The sequence below is a fragment of the Myotis myotis genome, unplaced genomic scaffold (assembly GCF_014108235.1).
Source record: "Myotis myotis isolate mMyoMyo1 unplaced genomic scaffold, mMyoMyo1.p scaffold_m19_p_5, whole genome shotgun sequence".
NCBI classification, from domain to species: Eukaryota; Metazoa; Chordata; class Mammalia; order Chiroptera; family Vespertilionidae; genus Myotis; species Myotis myotis.
The window spans coordinates 44,471,253-44,490,676 of NW_023416357.1; the positions used below are offsets into that span (position 1 = coordinate 44,471,253).

The 19,424-nt window shown below is 39.9% G+C and overlaps 1 protein-coding gene across 2 annotated transcripts in view; it reads right to left on the reverse strand.

Annotated features, from left to right (window-relative positions):
* The window catches only part of ACOT12 (acyl-CoA thioesterase 12), a 39,395-nt gene that overhangs the window by 4,921 nt on the left and 15,050 nt on the right, over nt 1-19,424 (reverse strand). For both annotated transcript variants that reach the window (XM_036310274.1, XM_036310275.1), the window contains 6 exons: nt 13,775-13,931; nt 12,146-12,265; nt 11,151-11,301; nt 10,252-10,307; nt 9,909-9,972; nt 9,174-9,257 (listed from right to left, as the gene is read on the reverse strand). In XM_036310274.1, the coding sequence (XP_036166167.1) occupies nt 9,174-9,257; nt 9,909-9,972; nt 10,252-10,307; nt 11,151-11,301; nt 12,146-12,265; nt 13,775-13,931 (632 nt within the window). The remainder of the gene's footprint in view (nt 1-9,173; nt 9,258-9,908; nt 9,973-10,251; nt 10,308-11,150; nt 11,302-12,145; nt 12,266-13,774; nt 13,932-19,424) is intronic.

The window sequence follows — 19,424 nt, forward strand, 5'->3', positions numbered from 1 at the left end:
TGGTTGACCTATGAACCAGGTTAACCTATGACTTATGAACCAGGTCACAGTTCGATTCCCTGTCAGGGCACATGCCCGGGTTGCAGGCTTGATTCCCAGTGGGGGGCATGCAGGAGGCAGCCAATCAGTGACCCTCTGTCATCATTGATGTTTCTATCTCTCCCTCTCCCTTTCTCTCCAAAATCATTAAAAACCTATTTTTAAAAAACCACCATGGACATACATATGTAGTTATAGGCTGCTGGCATCCAAATAACAATGAAGCCAATGATGGCAACTTCAAACACTTGGATGTCTAGGGCTCTAACCAGGATGCTGTACTTCCGTATTCTCCAAACAACATGTGACTTGAAGGTGGGTTATTTAATTATTGTGCAATAGTTCAGGAACAACAGAAAATATCATCAGATTGTTAGGCCGTGTCCCCTGCTAAGACCTTGGAGCTGAGGCTGAGATTCAGGTGTGCCTTCTCGTGGGCCGAGGTGACCCCAGGAGGTCAGCTGAACACCTCTAGAACCAACTCAACCACTCAGTGCAGCCGCTGAAGCACCATGTTTCTTCAGCACAAAGCGTTCTTTCAATAGTGCCTCATAGGGCAGGCCAATTCCTGAGTTTCTTTCTACTGTCTATTGTTCCTTAGCTCAGAGGAGGCCCATCTTGGAGACCCATGTGACTTATACTGAAACATTACTGTATCCCTGTTACTCTGAACTCTCCTTCTACTGTGCTTTTGCCAATAATCAGAGACATGTGTTCCACTAAGCACACATTTCTCTCCTGCCCCTTTTAAATTTCCATCTCTTTCAGGGTGCTTTGAAGTTAGTGTTGAAACTTGTCATCTTATAATAATTCCCATGGCAACAAGCTGTGCGAAGACAAACAAACACAGGGTTAAGACTTCACTGCAGGAATCAAGCAGATGGAATAATCAAGCTGTGAGGGAGAAAACCTTTATTTAAACATAAATATCTTCCAGAAGAGAATGAAGCAATGAGAAAGTGACCACAGCGGCTCAGAAGGGAAAGAAAGGACTATTTGCTTCTACCATTTTACCTCTCCGGTTGACCTCAGTGCCAAGCCTGTCTTTCAATAGAGCCCATGGAGGAGAATATAATGTCGGCCCAGAGCACTTATCAAAAAGAGAGAAAAACCATGCCCAGGGCTCCAGTTGGTGGCTGAGACTCACCCAGCATGGCTATGCCTAACTTTGCCCCTTGAACAGCAGGAGTAGAAGGAGGTTCATCGGTGTAAATTCAGAGAGAAGTCACCTTATCAAAGCTTGGTGGCCATGCAGCTCTAAGCCAGGCTGCTGGAGCTCTGCAGTCTCAGAGGAGGTGAGGGCAGGTGGCCAAGTGAATTCCACAACCTCAAGCATGGTGTGGCCTTAGGGAAGCCATGGTCTAACCAGGGTGGAGTGGGATGTAATACGGGGCTGAGTACTTGTTGAGGGTTGCACTGTGTCCTTTCCAAATTCATATGTTAAAGTCCTCACCCCTAGGTTCTCAGAATGTGACCTCATTTGGAAATAGGGTCATTGTAGATGTAATTGAGATGAGGTTATACTGCAGTAGGATGGGCTCCATATGACCTGTGTTTTTATTTTTACTTATTTTTTTAAATATATTTTATTGACTTTTACAGAGCGGAAGGGAGAGGGATAGAGAGTTAGAAACATCGATGAGAGAGAAACATCGATCAGCTGCCTCCTGCACACCTGTTATTGGGGATGTGCCCACAACCAAGGTACAAGCCCTTGACTGGAATCGAATCCGGGGCCCTTCAGTCCGCAGGCCGACGCTCTATCCACTGAGCCAAACCGGTCAGGGCTGACCTGTGTTTTTATATAAAGGGAAAATTTGGCCCAGCCAGGGTGGCTCAGTGGTTGAGCATTGACCCAGTAACCAAGAGGTCAGTAGTTCAATTCCTGGTCAGGGTACATGCTCAATTCCCAGTAGGGGATATGCAGGAGGCAACCAATTGATGTTTCTCATTGATGTTTCTATCTCTCTATCCCCATTCCTTTCCCTTTCTCTAAAATCAATAAAATATACATATATACATATACATATACATATATAAATATATGAAATTTGCACGCAGACATGCACACTGCGAGAATGCCACGTGAAGATGAAGGCAGAAGTTGGGTGACACATCTACAAGCTAAGGAACACCAGAGATTGCCAGAAAACCACCAGAAGCTCAGGGAGAGGCCTGGAACAGGCTCTCCCTCATTCCTTCAGGGGGAACCAACACTACCAACACATTGATCTTAGACTTCTAGCTTCTATAACTGTGAGACAATACATTTTTATTGGTGAAGCCAGCCAGTTTGTGGTACTGTTACAGCAGTTCTAGGAGATGGTCACAGCACTTTTCCTGGAAGCTGCTCCCCAGGTTGCAGACACATGCTGCTGCTTCCTACCCTAGAGCCAAAGCAAACATCAGGCTGAGCAGTCACCATTAAACCCTGCCCCTGCAGACCTCTCTAGACTTACCAGTGCCGAGTACAGTACTGCGTGAGTGAATGATATTTGGACCATTCCTCAGAAGGTAAAGGTAGCAGGAACTCCTCATCGCTGCTCTGTCAGAATCAATGACAGATGCAGATGAAGCAGACAAGGAGAGGCAGAGGTTGCTGTTGGCTCCCTTTAAACCCTACTACTTTAGAAAAGCCAGCTTTTGCTTAGTGAAAAAATTCTCCATCACCAATTCTCCAAGAAAACCAGTTCCCTTTCATGCTCCGAAGAATACAGGTTAAATTCTGTTTGTCACGAGATCATATAATTACCCTATTTTAGAGGCTACTGCTTCACTGATGATGAAAAACAGTACACATGTTTCAGAGAGCTGGCATTATCAAGCATCTCCTGACAGTCAGCCCCTGCTATGTTCTGGGACCATAGTGGTGAGCAAAAGGGCCCGTAGAGAGCATGCAGACTAGTCAGTGTGGGCACCAGCTTCAAAGTGTCTTCTATATACCTCTGAAACCAGATACAATTAGAATCCAAATGATGTCTGTTCAGTTAAATTTGATGACACACAAAATATTGTAAAAGGTGTTAAAAGAGATACAAAGACAGTTTTCCTTCTTAAAAAGTTTATAATCTAGTTAGGAGAAAAGACCATGTGTAAAAAGCTCTATTGCTACTAATTCTGTTATCAGTTTAACGTAGCTGTGGGACCATAGTGGTGAGCAATGCCATAAGACAGTGCATAATTCACTGACAGGTGGATTTTAAAGAAGTGATTGTGGGTCGCTGCCGCGTCTCCCGGGACGTCGGACACCTTTGGTGTGTCAGCCCCGCTTCCCAGGTCACTGTCTCTGTGGCACAGAAAATGTTGCGCTAAGTCTTATCAGCAGATCCAAGCAACAGCAACCTCCTGAGCACCACACCCTCTGCTGAGGAACAGCAGCTGTATGTGAAACCTCGCCCCACCAGCCAGAAGAGCCACCACAGCTGTGAACAGCACCCACCAGAGGAGCTGCTGCCAACTGAAGAGCAGCTGCTACCGCAACCGCCCAAAGAGCAACCACAGACCAAGGAGTCACTGCCACCAAGGGAGCAACCACTGAATGACTCAACGTCTAGATATGTCAGTGAGATCAAACATGGGTAGACAAAGAAACCCCCAAAGGAAAGAGAAGGAGGACTCTCCAGAAAAGCAGCTAAGTAATACAGAGGCATGCAACATGACAGAAAAAGAAAAAGAATTCAGAATAAGGGTCCTAGAGTGCATAAACCGGATGGAGGAAAAAATCGACAACCTCTGCAAGAAGCAAGAAGAAACAGATGAAAAAATCAATAACATATGGAAGAAGCTAGAAGAAACAGATGAAAAAATCAACAACTTAAGTAAGACCCAAGAAGAAATGAAGAGTGATATAGCTGCAATGAAAAACACCATTGAAAGTATCAACAGTAGACTAGGAGAAGCAGAGGACCAAATTAGTGAATTAGAAGACAAGGAAGCAAAACACACCCAAAATGTACTGCAATTGGAGAAAAAAATTAAAAGACAGGAGGAGAGCCTAAGGGAGCTTTGGGACAACATGAAATGAAACAACATACGAATAATAGGGGTACCAGAACAACAGAAAGATGAACAAGGATTAGAAAACCTATTAGAAGAAATAATATCAGAAAACTTCCCTGAGGTGGGGAAGAAAAAAGTCACACAAGCCCAGAGAGTCCCAAACAAGGTGAACCCGAAAAGACCCACACCAAGACACATCATAATTACCATGGCAAATGTTCAGGACAAAGAGAGAATCTTACAGGCTGCAAGAGAGAGACGGAAAGTTACATACAAGGGATCTCCCATTAGATTGTCAAATGATTTCTCAACAGAAACACATCAGGCCAGAAAAGAATGGACAGAAACTTACAAAGTGATGCAAAGCAAAGGACTGAATCCAAGAATACTCTATCCAGCAAGGCTATCATTCAAACTTGAAGGGGAAATAAGAAGCTTCACAGACAAAAAAAGGCTAAGGGAGTTTATCACCACCAAGCCAGCAATGCAAGGAATGCTAAAGGGACTGGTATAAAAATAAGAAATAAAAAGCTCAGAAAGAAAACAGCCACACAAAAAAAGAAATGGCTACAAACAAATACCTTTCAATAATAACTTTAAACATAAATGGACTAAATGCTTCAACCAAAAGACATCGAGTGGCTGAATGGATAAAAAAACATGACCCATACATCTGCTGTCTACAAGAAACCCACCTCATTAGAAGGGACTCACACAGACTGAAAGTGAAAGGATGGAAAAATATCTTTCAGGCAAATGGAAAGAAAAAGAAAGCTGGGGTAGCAATACTTATATCGGACAAAATAGACCTCAAAGTGAAGGCCATAACAAGAGATAAGGAAGGCCACTTCATAATACTAAAGGGATCAATACAACAAGAAGATATAACCCTGGTAAACATATATGCACCCAATGCAGGAGCACCCAAATTCATAAAAAAAACTCCTGGAAGATATCAAAGGAGAGATCGACAACAATACAATCATAGTAGGGGACTTTAATACACCACTGACAGCACTGGATAAGTCCTCTAGACAAACAATCAGCAAAGATACAGCAATCCTAAATGACTCACTAGATCAGATGGACTTAATAGACATCTTCAGAACACTTCACCCCAATGCCACGGAATATACATTCTACTCAAGTGCTCATAACACATATTCAAAAATAGACCATATATTGGGTCACAAGCAAAGTATCCCCAAATTCAAGAAGATTGAAATCATAAAAAGCGTCTTCGCAGACCACGATGGCATAATATTAGAAATAAACTACAATAAAAACAACCCAAAATACTCAAACACCTGGAAGCTAAATAGCATGCTATTAAATATTGATTGGGTTACCAATGAGATCAAAGAAGAAATTAAAAATATCCTGGAAACTAATGACAATGAAAACACAACAATCCAAAACCTATGGGACACAATGAAAGCAGTCCTGAGAGGAAAGTTTATAGCTCTACAGGCCTATCTCAAAAAACAAGAAAAAATGGTAGTAAATCATCTAACTCGACAACTCCAAGAATTAGAAAGAGAGCAACAAGAAAACCCCAGAGTGAGCAGAAGGAAGGAGATAATAAAGATTAGAGCAGAAATAAATGACATAGAGACCAAAAAAACAATACAGAAAATCAATGAAACCAAGAGCTGGTTCTTTGAAAGGATAAACAAGATTGACAAACCTCTAGCCAGACTCACCAAGAAGCAAAGAGAGAGGACCCAAATAAACAAAATCAGAAACGATAGAGGCAAAATAACAGCAGACCCCACAGAAATACAAATGATTGTTAAAAAATACTATGGACAGCTCTACTCCAACAAACTAGACAACATGGAGGAAATGGACAAATTCCTAGAAAAATACAACATTCCAAAACTCAATCAGGAAGAATCTAAAAATCTCAACAGGCCAATAACTATGGAAGAAATTGAAGCAGTCATCAAAAAGCTTCCATCAAACAAAAGCCCAGGACCAGACGGCTTCACAGGGGAGTTTTACCAAACATTCAAGGAAGAACTAAAACCTATCCTCCTCAGACTACTACAAAAAATTCAAGAGGAAGGAACACTTCCAAGCTCATTCTATGAAGCCAGCATCACCCTAATACCAAAACCAGGAAAAGACAACACAATGAAAGAGAATTACAGGCCAATATCCCTCATGAACATAGATGCCAAAATCCTCAACAAAATCTTAGCAAATCGGATCCAGCAGTACATCAGAAAGATCATACACCATGACCAAGTAGGATTTATCCCAGGGATGCAAGGATGGTACAATATCCGCAAATCAATAAACGTGATACATCACATAAACAAATTGAAAGAAAAAAACCACATGGTCATATCAATTGATGCAGAAAAAGCATTTGACAAAATTCAAACCCATTTTTGATAAAAGCTCTCAGCAAGGTGGGAGTAGAAGGATCATACCTCAACATAATAAAAGCCATATATGACAGGCCCACAGCCAACATCATACTCAATGGACAAAAACTAACACCATTTCCCCTAAGAACAGGAACAAGACAGGGATGCCCCCTCTCACCACTCCTGTTCAACATAGTACTGGAAGTGTTAGCCATTGCAATTTGGCAAGAAGAAGAAATAAAAGGCATCCAAATTGGAAAAGAGGAAGTAAAACTGTCCTTATTTGCAGACGACATGCTATTATACATACAAAACCCTAGAGACTCCATCAAAAAGCTACTAGACTTAATACATGAATTTGGCAATGTAGCAGGATACAAAATTAACCCCAAGAAATCTGAGGCATTTCTATACACCAATAGTGAACTTTCAGAAAGAGAGATTATAAAAACAATCCTGTTTACCATCGCACCAAAAAAATTAAGCTACCTAGGAATAAACTTAACTAAAGAGGTAAAAGACCTCTACTCAGAAAACTACAGGACGTTGAAAAAAGATATAGAGGAAGACATAAACAGATGGAAGAACATACCGTGTTCATGGATTGGTAGAATCAACATCATTAAAATGTCCATACTACCCAAAGCAATCTATAAATTCAACGCACTTCCCATTAAAATACCAACGGCATACTTCACAGATCTAGAACGAACTCTCCAAAAATTCATCTGGAATAAAAAGAGACCCCGAATAGCTGCAGCGATCCTGAAAAAGAACAAAGTAGGTGGGATCTCAATACCAGATATCAAGCTGTATTACAAAGCCACTGTTCTCAAAACTGCCTGGTACTGGCACAAGAATAGGCATATAGATCAATGGAATAGAATAGAGAGCCCAGAAATCGGCCCAAACCAATATGCTCAATTAATATTTGACAAAGGAGGCAAGAACATACAATGGAGCCAAGATAGTCTCTTCAATAAATGGTGTTGGGAAAATTGGACAGATATATGCAAGAAAATGAAACTAGACCACCAACTTACACCATACACAAAAATAAACTCAAAATGGATAAAGGACTTAAATGTACAACAGGAAACCATAACAATTCTAGAAGAATCCAAAGGCAACAAAATCTCAGACATATGCCGAAGCAATTTCTTCAATGATACAGCTCCTAGGGCACTTGAAACTAAAGAGAAAATGAACAAATGGGACTACATCAAAATAAAAAGCTTCTGCACAGCAAAAGAAACCATCAACAAAACAACGAGAAAACCCACTGTGTGGGAAAACATATTTGCCAATGTCATATCTGATAAGGGCCTAATCTCCAAAATTTATAGGGAACTCATACAACTTAACAAAAGGAAGATAAACAATCCAATCAAAAAATGGGCAAAGGACCTAAATAGACACCTTTCAAAAGAGGACATTCAGAAAGCCAAGAGACATATGAAAACATGCTCAAAGTCACTAATCATCCGAGAGATGCAAATCAAAACAACAATGAGGTACCATCTCACACCTGTCAGACTGGCTATCATCAACAAATCAACAAACGACAAGTGCTGGAGAGGATGTGGAGAAAAAGGAACACTTGTGCACTGCTGGTGGGAATGCAGACTGGTGCAGCCACTATGGAAGACAGTATGGAGTTTCCTCAAAAAACTGAAAATGGAACTCCCATTTGACCCTGTGATCCCACTTCTAGGAATATATCCCAAGAAACCAGAAACACCAATCAGAAAGGATATATGCACCCCTATGTTCATAGCAGCACAATTCACCATAGCTAAGATCTGGAAACAGCCTAAGTGCCCATCAGTAGATGAATGGATTAGAAAACTGTGGTACATCTACACGATGGAATACTATGCTGCTCTAAAAAGGAAGGAACTCTTACCATTTGCAACGTCATGGATGGAACTGGAGAGCATTATGCTAAGTGAAATAAGCCAGTCAATGAAGGAAAAATACCACATGATCTCACTCATTCATGGATAATAGAGACCATTATAAACTTTTGAACAATAATAGATACAGAGGCAGAGCTGCCTCAAACAGATTGTCAAACTGCAGCAGGAAGGCCGGGGAGGGTTGGGGGGCAGGAGGTAGGGGGGTAAGAGATCAACTAAAGGACTTGTATGCATTCATATAAGCATAACCAATGGACATAAGACACTGGGGGATAGGGGAGGCTAGGGGACTGTCTAGGGCGGGGGGAAAAAATGGACACATATGTAATACCCTTTGTAATACTTTAAGCAATGAATAATAATAATAAAAAAAAACTGAAAAAAAAAAGAAGTGATTGTGAAAGGAGTTCCTAGAGGGAAAAGTTCCTTCAATCAGGGCTGATAGGAGTGGCTTTACGGGAAGCATTTCTGCTGGGTCTTGAAGACCAGCTAGGATTTGGGCAGAGGGAGGGGAGGAGAGAGAGATGGGAAATGAGAACTAAGCTGAGAGGTGAGGGGGTGCAGGGTGTATTTGAAGGACCCCAAGTCAGCCAGCATGGAGTAGTAGAGACAGGGCTGAAACAAGGCTTGACTTTTAGAAATAGTTTTCCAAAAAGATTTTTTACTTTCTTAAAAGCAGTAGTACAAGCAGAACCACCACCACCATGATAATTTATTTTTTATTTTTTAAATTGAATTTATGGGGTGACATTGGTTAGTAAAATTAAATAGGTTTCAGGTGGACAATTTTTATTTGTGATGTATAATGAGTTGTTTGTGCATACACCTGGATGCCTCCTACCTTTTCTACAGCACTGGTCATCTCCCAACCACTTTTGGCCACCAGCTTTTTGAAAGCCTCCACATTGTCATCACTCAGGGATACCTAACATGCAAATATTTAAAAAGCCGTGAGTTCAATGCACAGATATGGGAACAAATATTTTCTGCTTAGAAAATGGGTACTTTTAGAGCCAAAGTGATTATGTTGAGCTTAAAACTATGCTACAGGTAACAACTTCTGTCTCAAACTCTTAATTCGGAATTCAGACAAGGTAACATGAGGCCTGTATGTTTAGCAAATTAATATGATTTTAATTGGTGTGCTAAGCAAAGACAAGATTTCCCTTCAGTATAACTTATTAATAAACTTGGATTTTCCTTTACATTTTATGGCCCAAAACATGAAAACAACTAATACTTTGTTGCTGTGTTATAAAAATGCAAGCTGGTGGGCATGTTTTCAGCAAAATCGTGCTAAGACAATGTCCCATGCAGCTCAGATGCATTTGAAGGCAGAGCATCCTGCGTTTGTAATTTGGGAACTGTACCTATAGTTCAAACAAGGCAGCAAAGCAACTGGTTGGTAACCAGTTACTGACAGCTTGGTTCTGTTTCATGGTGAGATGACTGGTTGCTATGATTCACCTTTTCATCTAACCTGTGTAAGCACAAACTGAATCAGTTAAATAGGGAATTTCTGTTTTTGCAATGATGTGATCTTTACACGAAGCGCTCCAAATCATAAAACTCTCACCTGGTTGCGAATATCCCAGTGTACGCAAAGTGGAATCTCTTGTTTGTGGGAAATAACATATTTTCTGGGGGGAAAAATAAAAACGTTAAATAACAGTTTATTTCCCTGTATTTAGCACACAACAGTAACCATGACACACACTTTCTTGAGCTGAAATCAGCAGTTTAAAATGCTGCTTTTACTGGTGGAACCATCAGGAAGAATAACTTTCATCACTGTCAGAAAACATCAGACCTTCTCTCCTTTCATTATGTGGGACTAGACACCCAGAGAGCAGCTCTTTGTTATGCAATTTGCAAGGTAAGATCTTACACCATAAAATCCTTATACCTAGGCCCCTTACCTGCCCAGACGAATTCTCTTGCGTGCAATAGCTCCACAATACCGTCTAAAATCATCCTTTAATAAATAATAAAAAAACCAACAAAGTAAAATCAATAAATTTCGAATACTTTAGTGCTATAATCTTAAGTCTCTCTCTCCTAAGTCAGTTGAAGAAGCTAACTGGGACCCAGTGTCTGCGTGAATGCTGCTCAGGTGAGAGTTGGCAATAAGGCAACTGCAGGTAGTTCCCATGAACGTGGAGCAGCACAGAGATGCGGATGTGAAGTGGAAGAAGAGAATCAGAAATGGGAAAGGAAGACAATATGCTTCCAATAGCAGTGCATGGCCCAGTTGAGGTGAGGTAGGCAGGGCCCCCAGTGAGACAGTATAGGGGTAATATCTGGACTCCATCTTGGAGGCCTGACTATGGCTCCTTGCTCAGGAACCTTCCCGTAGTTTAAATTAACCTAATCACATCCTTAAAGGGAAGACTACACAATAAGATCCCTTCTTAACATCGTGTTCTGCAAAATAGTTGCTTTGTCTATTAAGTGGTAACTAGAATATTTGCCCAAGCATTATTTTATAGGCCCTTTGAGTGGTCCACTGACCATGGAAAATATCTGTGACTACCCCGGGATCAACCACTGGCAGGTGACGATCATGGGACAACTGACCTCCTCCTCATTCCCAAGCCCGACACCCACCCCAAACCATCCACAAGAACCCTCCGGGAGCTCGACCTCTCTTTTCTGGTCCACTCCCTTGTGCACAAGCTCTTCTCAATAAATTCTATCTGCTTGATCTTGTTCTGAGTGCTCATTTTTATGACATTACAACTCAAGGACCTGGCATTTCAACAAGGGATTAGAGTAATTTGGGGAAAAAAAGAAAAAGTCCATGGTGCTAATAACTTACCTTAGAAATGGGTTTGATTTTGGGAAACGTAACCAGTTCTTCCTTATCATCGACAGCTTTATAAATGAGAAAAGCACTGTTGATGTGGCGGCCCAGGCCCTCGGACCACTCCTGGCAGTCAAAGGCCTCCACGCGCACTCCCACTTCCACACTGGAGAGGGCGACACAGGGTGGTGGGCAGAGAACCAGAGCTCACTGGGCCTCCTCTGCCCACCACCACCACCTCCTCCTCCTCCTCCAAGCACAGAAGAAAATGAGGGTCCTGGTTTTTCCTCTGTGGTCTGCAAATCTATGCAATGGTTAAAATCCGTTTCTCCAGGTCGACAGATCAGATGTGCAAGCCCCTGAGGGCATCTCTGCTTTACTTTCCCACTTTCAGGTGGGAAAAAGGCCAGTTGTGAGTTTGTATATATTCATGAACATATTTTTTTAATGGGGAGGGAGTTTAAATTATGCCAAAGTCAAGTTTTCTCCCCTCAAAACAACAATTCTGCGATTAAAAAGCATCAAACACTGAAATTGGACAGAAAATACAGATATTCTTTTTTACATTTAAAAAGAAAAAATACTAAAAAAATACAAAATTAAATCTTTTCTTTGTATATTAAGAGTAATAAAAATAACTGGAAAGTGGCTTGGACTTCATGGTTGACCATACAGCCACTGGGACTCTTTTGAGAATGAAAGGAAGAGTTAATAATTACAACAGGTATAAACCAAGACCATTCTGGTCAACTGAGACATATAGTCACTCTTATTATGAGAGATAAAAACCAACCTACCACAATTTACTCAGTATAAGGAGGCCTCAAGCAGAATACAGTGTTAAAATATGTACAAATTTTGAAAACTGAATGAAAAAAATATAGAAAGAATTTGGTTATTTTAAAATAGTCCCTATATTCACCTCCAGATTGACATGGAAATTTTAAAACATATTTATGTGCAAGCCTGAATTCACTTATAGCAGCCAAAGAACACTACACACACGTTACCAGGTCTGAAACGTATTGTTGACAATGGCATTGAAGACAAGACGATCTCCCACTGTGGATGGTCCTCGGAACTTAAACATGTCCACAGACTTCAGAAGCGGATGCGCCCGACAGAGGCGGCTGATGACACAAAGGGCAGGAGAGGAGAAATAGATCATTCTCCGAAATATTTTCAGGGACTGCTGATTCGCTTCACAGACCAGTGTCCCATGTACTTTCTAAGCAAACATCTTTTAACTCTAGTGAAACAAATGACTAGATCATGTGTGTTGAGAGTGGTTCTGTACACCGCCTGCAAATGCTTTGGGGAATACCATGTCCCCCAGCCGTGGGGTCTTTACCAAGACGCTGTGCTCCTCCTCTGGTGGTGACAGCCCTGCCCTTGTTTTGTTCCCCATGAAAGTCCCTCTGAAAAACAAGCCAATGTCTTTCGTTCTAATTTGAGGGTTATATTCATTCTGGCAGCTCATGCCTACCATCACAGGGAGCAGGGACTACCAGGGCGGAGCGGGGCGCAGTGTGAGAACTGCCAGCTAGTGCCATTCACACCAGTTCCTCAACTTCATAGCTAACAGATTCACCCACATATCAAAAGACGTAACATTTTTCCCTCACAGAAAAATTACCTAGATTGCTGCACAAAGCCTAAAAGGTTACAAGTTACTCACTTTACAATTTGTGTGTGTGTGAGCTTTTCAAATATCTATAAAGAATATTTAATCTCAGAAGTACTTCCGTTATTTTTACATTTTAGATTCCCACTGTGGCCATTCAATTACTCTAAAGAATTGTGCCTACGCTCACTGAACAGACGCTGCCACAGTTAATTATATTGTAAGCTTTTAAAATAGAAAAGGTTCAAATGCTTTCTTATCAAGTGTGACAATCTCATTTTAAAACAAGTTCTCTTTTATTGTGCATAATTTATAGGAAGGATAACTATAGGTTCCTAACTATAGTAATAACTACAGACACATTAATAATAAAATTCTTGTAGTTTTGGGAAAAATACAACCTTAACAGTTTTCAATGGTTACAAAAATTGTCCGAAGGGCAAACCTTGTTGAAATGCATTTTCAGAATACACATGTTCTTTAAAGCTGCTAAGTTACCTACATGTTCTAAGAATAAAATAACCTTTTTGAAACTCAGGCAAATTTAAAAGTATTCTTCCAATTCTCCCCTTTTTTCCTCTTATTTTTCAGTCAATCCTTTAGCCATAATGACTCCAACACAACTTTGAAGGTCAGACCTAACTGTAAATTGCCGTTAAAAAGTTTGCAAATTGACTACTTTTAATTGATATTTTAGTTGACTACTTTTACGTGTAAATGCTGTCTCCTGTTTCTATTCTGCATCTACTTTGTTATAACTTTGTTACAAGGAATTTTAATGCCACAAGGTCAACATTCATAATTCAGAATAAACTATGAGAACTGTCACTTCAATTTTATTTTTGAACCAAGTTAATCTGAAGGTAAACAGGTAAATGACTAATTTTCTCATTTTGATAAAAGACCACACTGTCTTATCCTTGTCTCCTTGACTTGCCAAATAACTGGATCTCAGTCCCTTTCTCTCTCACCCCACTGGTCCCAATATCACATGTCGAAGGTCAAAACCAAGAACCTTGCAGAAATAGTAGCCACCGTCTCCATCCAAGCCATAATCTGGCCACCAAATGTATTTCCATGATGGTTTGCATGGGGTGGGAGGACAAGTTCAATGCTCTGAACAGAGGTGCCCCTGGTGGAAACTGTTCCTTCCTCTTCATCAGAAATGAGATCTGAAAGGTGGATGTAAACATTAATGATGGTGGAGTTCACCACAGGACTGGAGACTACAGCCTTTCTTTCCCACCAGCACTCTCAAGTCATGAGATTTTTAAAAAAAATTAAATTATTCCCAAAGACTTAAAACTCCTGAGGAAATAAATAGATTTTTATTCAACAGAATAACTTTCATTTGAATGGTATTTAGAATGAACTGGATAATAAATCAGAAAGGGCCTTTCAGAGAATATATTCCAACCTACTTTTCAAGTCCACCAGAATTTTGATTAAAAATGATTAAATTTAAACGTGAGTTGTTTGGGGTGGGGGAGGAGAGATCAGGGTAGGAAGGGGCAGAGAGAAATTTGGGGATTGATGGACATGTCATTATCTTGATTGTGGTGATGGCTTCATGGGTGCATATGTGTTTCAAAACTTACCAGACTGTATTGGGACGATCACTTTGTAAGTTATATGAATGCTTAATGACTATGCTGTATACCTGAAACTGATATAGCACTGTATGTCAACTGCAATTGAAAAATAAATTTAAAAACAACAAAAAGCTTATCAAACTGTACACTTTAAATATCATGTCAATAAAGTTGTTAAAAAATACAGAAACTGGAGTTGCAGAGGGCCATAGACACGGAGAACCTGGAATAGCTTGCTGTACCATATAAACTTCAGAAGAGGAATGTGGCTTCCCATGGTTACTGTTTTGTAATGAATGCAGTCATGAACAGAAAAGACACAATACATTGTACTTCTCAGTGTCTTTCTGCTTCTTTTGAATCATATCTGCTTCATTCACTGACAAATTGGTTTTTACTCCCAACAATGGAGAAATCATTTGCTTTGGCTGCAAAGCAGTAAATGTGTTCAATTATGTTGCCGGCATCATCAAATGAATCACCAGCCAGGCTTACATCTCACTTGCTGTTGCTGAGATGGTAGAGGAAGACTTCCCAATCAGGAGGTCCCATCCTGGCTGTCCAGTCAGAGGCAGAGCTGAACTCGCAGTGTGAGAACACAGATGCGCCCAGCTGTTGTTGGGAACTGGGAATGGGGCCATTCTTGGTGCAGTCACATATGAGCAGAGAAATGTGGTTATAGAGACTTTTAAACTCCATTTCCTGATGGAATTTTAAAATTTATAATTAATTGATGGTCTTTTTTTTTTTTCTTTGTACCCCCTTTGTTCAACTGATCATTTCAGTCATCGGCCTAAAAACATGTTTGTACTTCCCATGCTCCTAGTATAAAATCCTTCCTATTGCCCCTAGCCCTTCCTTTTTGGTCTGTCTACCCCTCCATCCTAGCCGGTCTGGTTCCCACTAGCACCTCTCCCTTCTGCATCATATTCTCTCTCTCAATTTTTCCCTCACTTTGTTCCAGCCACAATAACTCTTTTCAGTTCAACTAAATGTTGCCTTCAACATCAGGGCATTTGCACGTGTTGGTTCCTCTTCCAGTAGCAATTGCCCTAGCCACCACCTTCTTCCACTTACTTCCTATTCTCACTTGGCTCATCTCAGTCATCATTCTTTCAGGAAAGCCTTTCCTGACCTCCGCAGCCAATCCCCACTCTTACAAGCTCTTACACGTCCCTTTATTCCAGTTATAGTCTTATGTTTATTTGTGTGATTTTTGATGATCTGATTCCCTAGGTCCTAAGATCCTTTGAGCAGAGACTGTTTGTTTTTTTGTTTTTTAATTTTAAGATAATTTCCTGAATAGGTGCTCAGTAAATATTTATTGAATGAAGAGATGAATAAACTTAACTTGGCTGGTTTTTCCACATTCATAGTCCTTACTATCAACAGATTATTTTTAGGTAACAAAATGATAGGACTGAAGCGTACTTCAATTGCTGTTTATTAGAGTTCCACTGCTCTCCATTTTCACTTAAACAGTGTTGTAGACTCTTCTATTTTTTCCCAATTTTGTGAGAGTGAAATAGTATCTCATGTTGGTTATAACTTGCATTTTCCTGATTAATAATGAAGTCTGACATATTTCCGTGTGTAGATTAAACTTACACTAAACTTTCTGGCTACTTCTTAATGGAATGTCGGTGGCATTTGCGCCACATGTTACTTTTCTCCCATTCTTTTTTCCCTCTCCTTCTGAAATTCTGATTAGATGCTTGTTAGATTTTTTACTCCATTCTCTGTGTCTCCTCTCTTATATAGTTTCCATCCTTTGCTTATCCATCTGCATTATTGGTAACTCCTATAGATCTATATTTCAGTTCACTGTCTTATATGTTTCATTCATTCATTGAGTTTTAAATTTAAATTATTATAATATCCTTTGTGTGTAGAAATTCTCTTTGTTTCTTTGTCAAATCTTCTAGGTCATTTTCTTGTTCCTGCAAAATGCTTTAGATACTCTTTTATCTCCTAAAATAAATTATCATTCTCACTTCATATTATTTATATAATAAATTCAATATTGGTAGTCTTCGTGGGCCTCATTCTATTGTCTGGTGCTTCTTCTGGGTTTTGGTGACTTACTTATTTTTATTTTTTATGATTTTTTTTTTTACTAGGAGCTCATATTCCTAGGATCTTCATCTGTGGGAATTCTTGAGGGCTGGGTTTAAAGTCATCTCTGCACAGAGGATGTACATTTGTGGCTGCAGATCATCAGGGGGTACTGCAACACAACACCATTTCACACGTGGTCTGTTTCAGGCCAAACAAGTAATGTGAATTCTGACACAAAATCTGCATGAGAATGTGCTTCTGATTGAATTCTCAAAGGGAATTTTCATCCCCAGCAGAGCTCTCCCAGGGTTGGGATTTTTCCAGTTGACTCATTGAGGATATCATCTTTTGGGGGTTGCAGCTTCAGTTAAGGTTCCTGGATCCAATCCTCCACCTAACATGGTCCCTGGCTTGGTTACCTGAGCCCTTTCAGGCTCATAGAACACAAGATCTAGGACTTCTAGCACTTCCAAGGTCCTCCCACAGCAAATGCCAGCTCTTGTGTCTCCTTACACTGCTGCATTTTTTTCTAATTATTTCTAGACTTCAAGATCTCCCATTTTTCTTCTTGCTGAGATGTGTTTGCAAAAATGTTTGTAGATATTTTATCTAGAAATTCTAGTTTTCCCCCTAGATATTAAGTCTGCTGTAATCAGAATTAGATTGTTTCCTAAAGTGATCTTTAAAAGGTATATGAAATCTTAACTCCCATCCACCTTCTGTCTCTTTTTTTAAATTCTCACCAAAGAATATGTTTTTTATTGAATTTTAGAGATAGAGGAAGGGAGAGAGAGAGAAACATTGATGTGTGAGAGAAACATCGACTGATTGCCTCCCCTACATGCTCCAACCAGGAATTGAATCTGCAACCCAGATATGTCCCCTGATCAGAAATAGAACCTGCAACCTGCCCGGCCAGTGTGGTTTAGTGGTTGAGCATCCACCCACGAACCAAGAGGTCACCTGTTTGATTAGCACTCAGGGCACATGTCTGGGTGTGGGCACAATCCCCCGTAGGGGGCATGCAGGAGGCACTTGATCACTATTTTTCCTACAACCTTTTGCTGCATAGGAAACACTCCAACCAACTAAGCCACCCATCCAGAGCTCTCTCTTTTTTATAACTGATTTTGTTAAATGATCTTCTATATAAACACCCAAAACTAGCATTAATCTACGTATTTTAGGTTAAATTTTCTTATTCAAATGGTTTATTTTTCTTCCAAATAAATTAATATAAACTATCTCTAAAATATATTGCTAAACGGAAAGGAGAAAGGTGCACAATTGTTTGAATATTGTGTTACCAGAATGTGCTAGTGTGTTATACAGTATGAGTGTGTGTGTGTGTGTGTGTGTGTGTGTGTGTGTGTGTGTAAAACAGTAGTTGTCTCTGAGGAAGGGAATTGAGTAACTGTGAGACACAGAAGGAGGGTATAGGAGAGCACCTTCTAAGTAAGTGCTCTCCTATACCCTTTGAATTTTTCATCCTGTGCATGTGTACCATTTTTAAACAATTCAAAATAATTATAAAATAGAAAATTAATAAAGAGGGAAGGTGGGGGTGGTGTGGGCAGGGGAGATTAATCGGGGAATTTATACACATATAAGCATAGCCCATGACACAGATAATGGTGTGCTGAAGGCTTGGGAGGGGTGGGTGCAGAGTGGAGGGGGTCAATGGGAAAAAAACAAAAACAAAGGAACATCTGTAATACCTTCAACTATAAAGATAAATTTATCTTTTATAAAGATAAATTTTTAAAAATTAAGAGAGGGCCGTATAATGTGAGAAACATTGTAAATACTCAAATATAAGGCAATTCCTCATTTTCTGAGAAATAACTTTAAAAAAATCTACTTGATTGCTATGAAGACATACAAGACACACACTGGGACACATAGAGGTGAGTACTACGGCAGACCATATGCGCATAAGCATCAGCTGTGACGTATATACAGAAATATACTGAATATAAATGACTTCAGGGCAAAAGTACGCCTACTTGCAGGTAACTGCCAATCAATGCAGAGACAGGGCTCTCCCAGGTTCAGAGGCTCACAGTTCTGGCTGTGTACACAAATTAAGCACAGTAAACAGACCCCATCCTCTCTGCAGGCTTCCAAATACGCATACTCACCCAGTGCTTTATCAACACTTGCACTTTGGATGTTCAGTAGGTATTGCGTCATCATTCTACTTGGACAATTTTACATTCATTCCACATATTCAGGTCATTCTAGCCTTAGTTTTCTTTCCCATGCCAGAAAGGATCAACACAGGGCAATGCTCATAGAGATTTGATTCCTTACTAAAATATTATCATGAAAATGCTCCAAATCTTTAACCAGATCTAAGTCTTTCCCAGTATGCCCAGCTTCCACATGCCAGTAGTACATGAGCTCATTCCAAAACAGTCTGGTTTTTACATAATCTAATCTCATCTTTTCCCTGTTTCTTCTGTAAGAGAGTGATTTGGATTCAACTTTCTCACTTTTCTAATGATATGCCTTTCAATCATACATCTTGAAAAAGATTCCAATCTCGATGTCTGATATGATAACCCAATACAGAACCCGGGCTTTTTGAAAATATAGTTCAAAAACAAAGATGATCTAGCTATCTTCCTTCTGAACATTATGTGCTGTCCAAAACAAACTCCATCAGATCCACAGGGCAGCAGGTCGACAAACCACATGCTCTATGGCAACGTCAAGCTCCAGGGTCTGGCTCTTAATATATCTAAGAAACATTGTCTTTAAGTTCTGTGATATCTTTGAAAGCTAGTAAAATTTCTAAAGAGAAAATCAAATCAATGAAGTTAGGTAAAGTTGTTTTGTGCAAAGGAATGTAGAATAATCTATTTTATGGCTGGTTAGATGATTTAAAAAAGACTTAAAAATCTATAATTCTAAATTAAATCAGACATATAGATCTGATCTGCCCAACTTCCTCACAAACTGAATAAAACTAAAGTCAACTGCAATCATTCTACTTTTACATTTGAATGACTG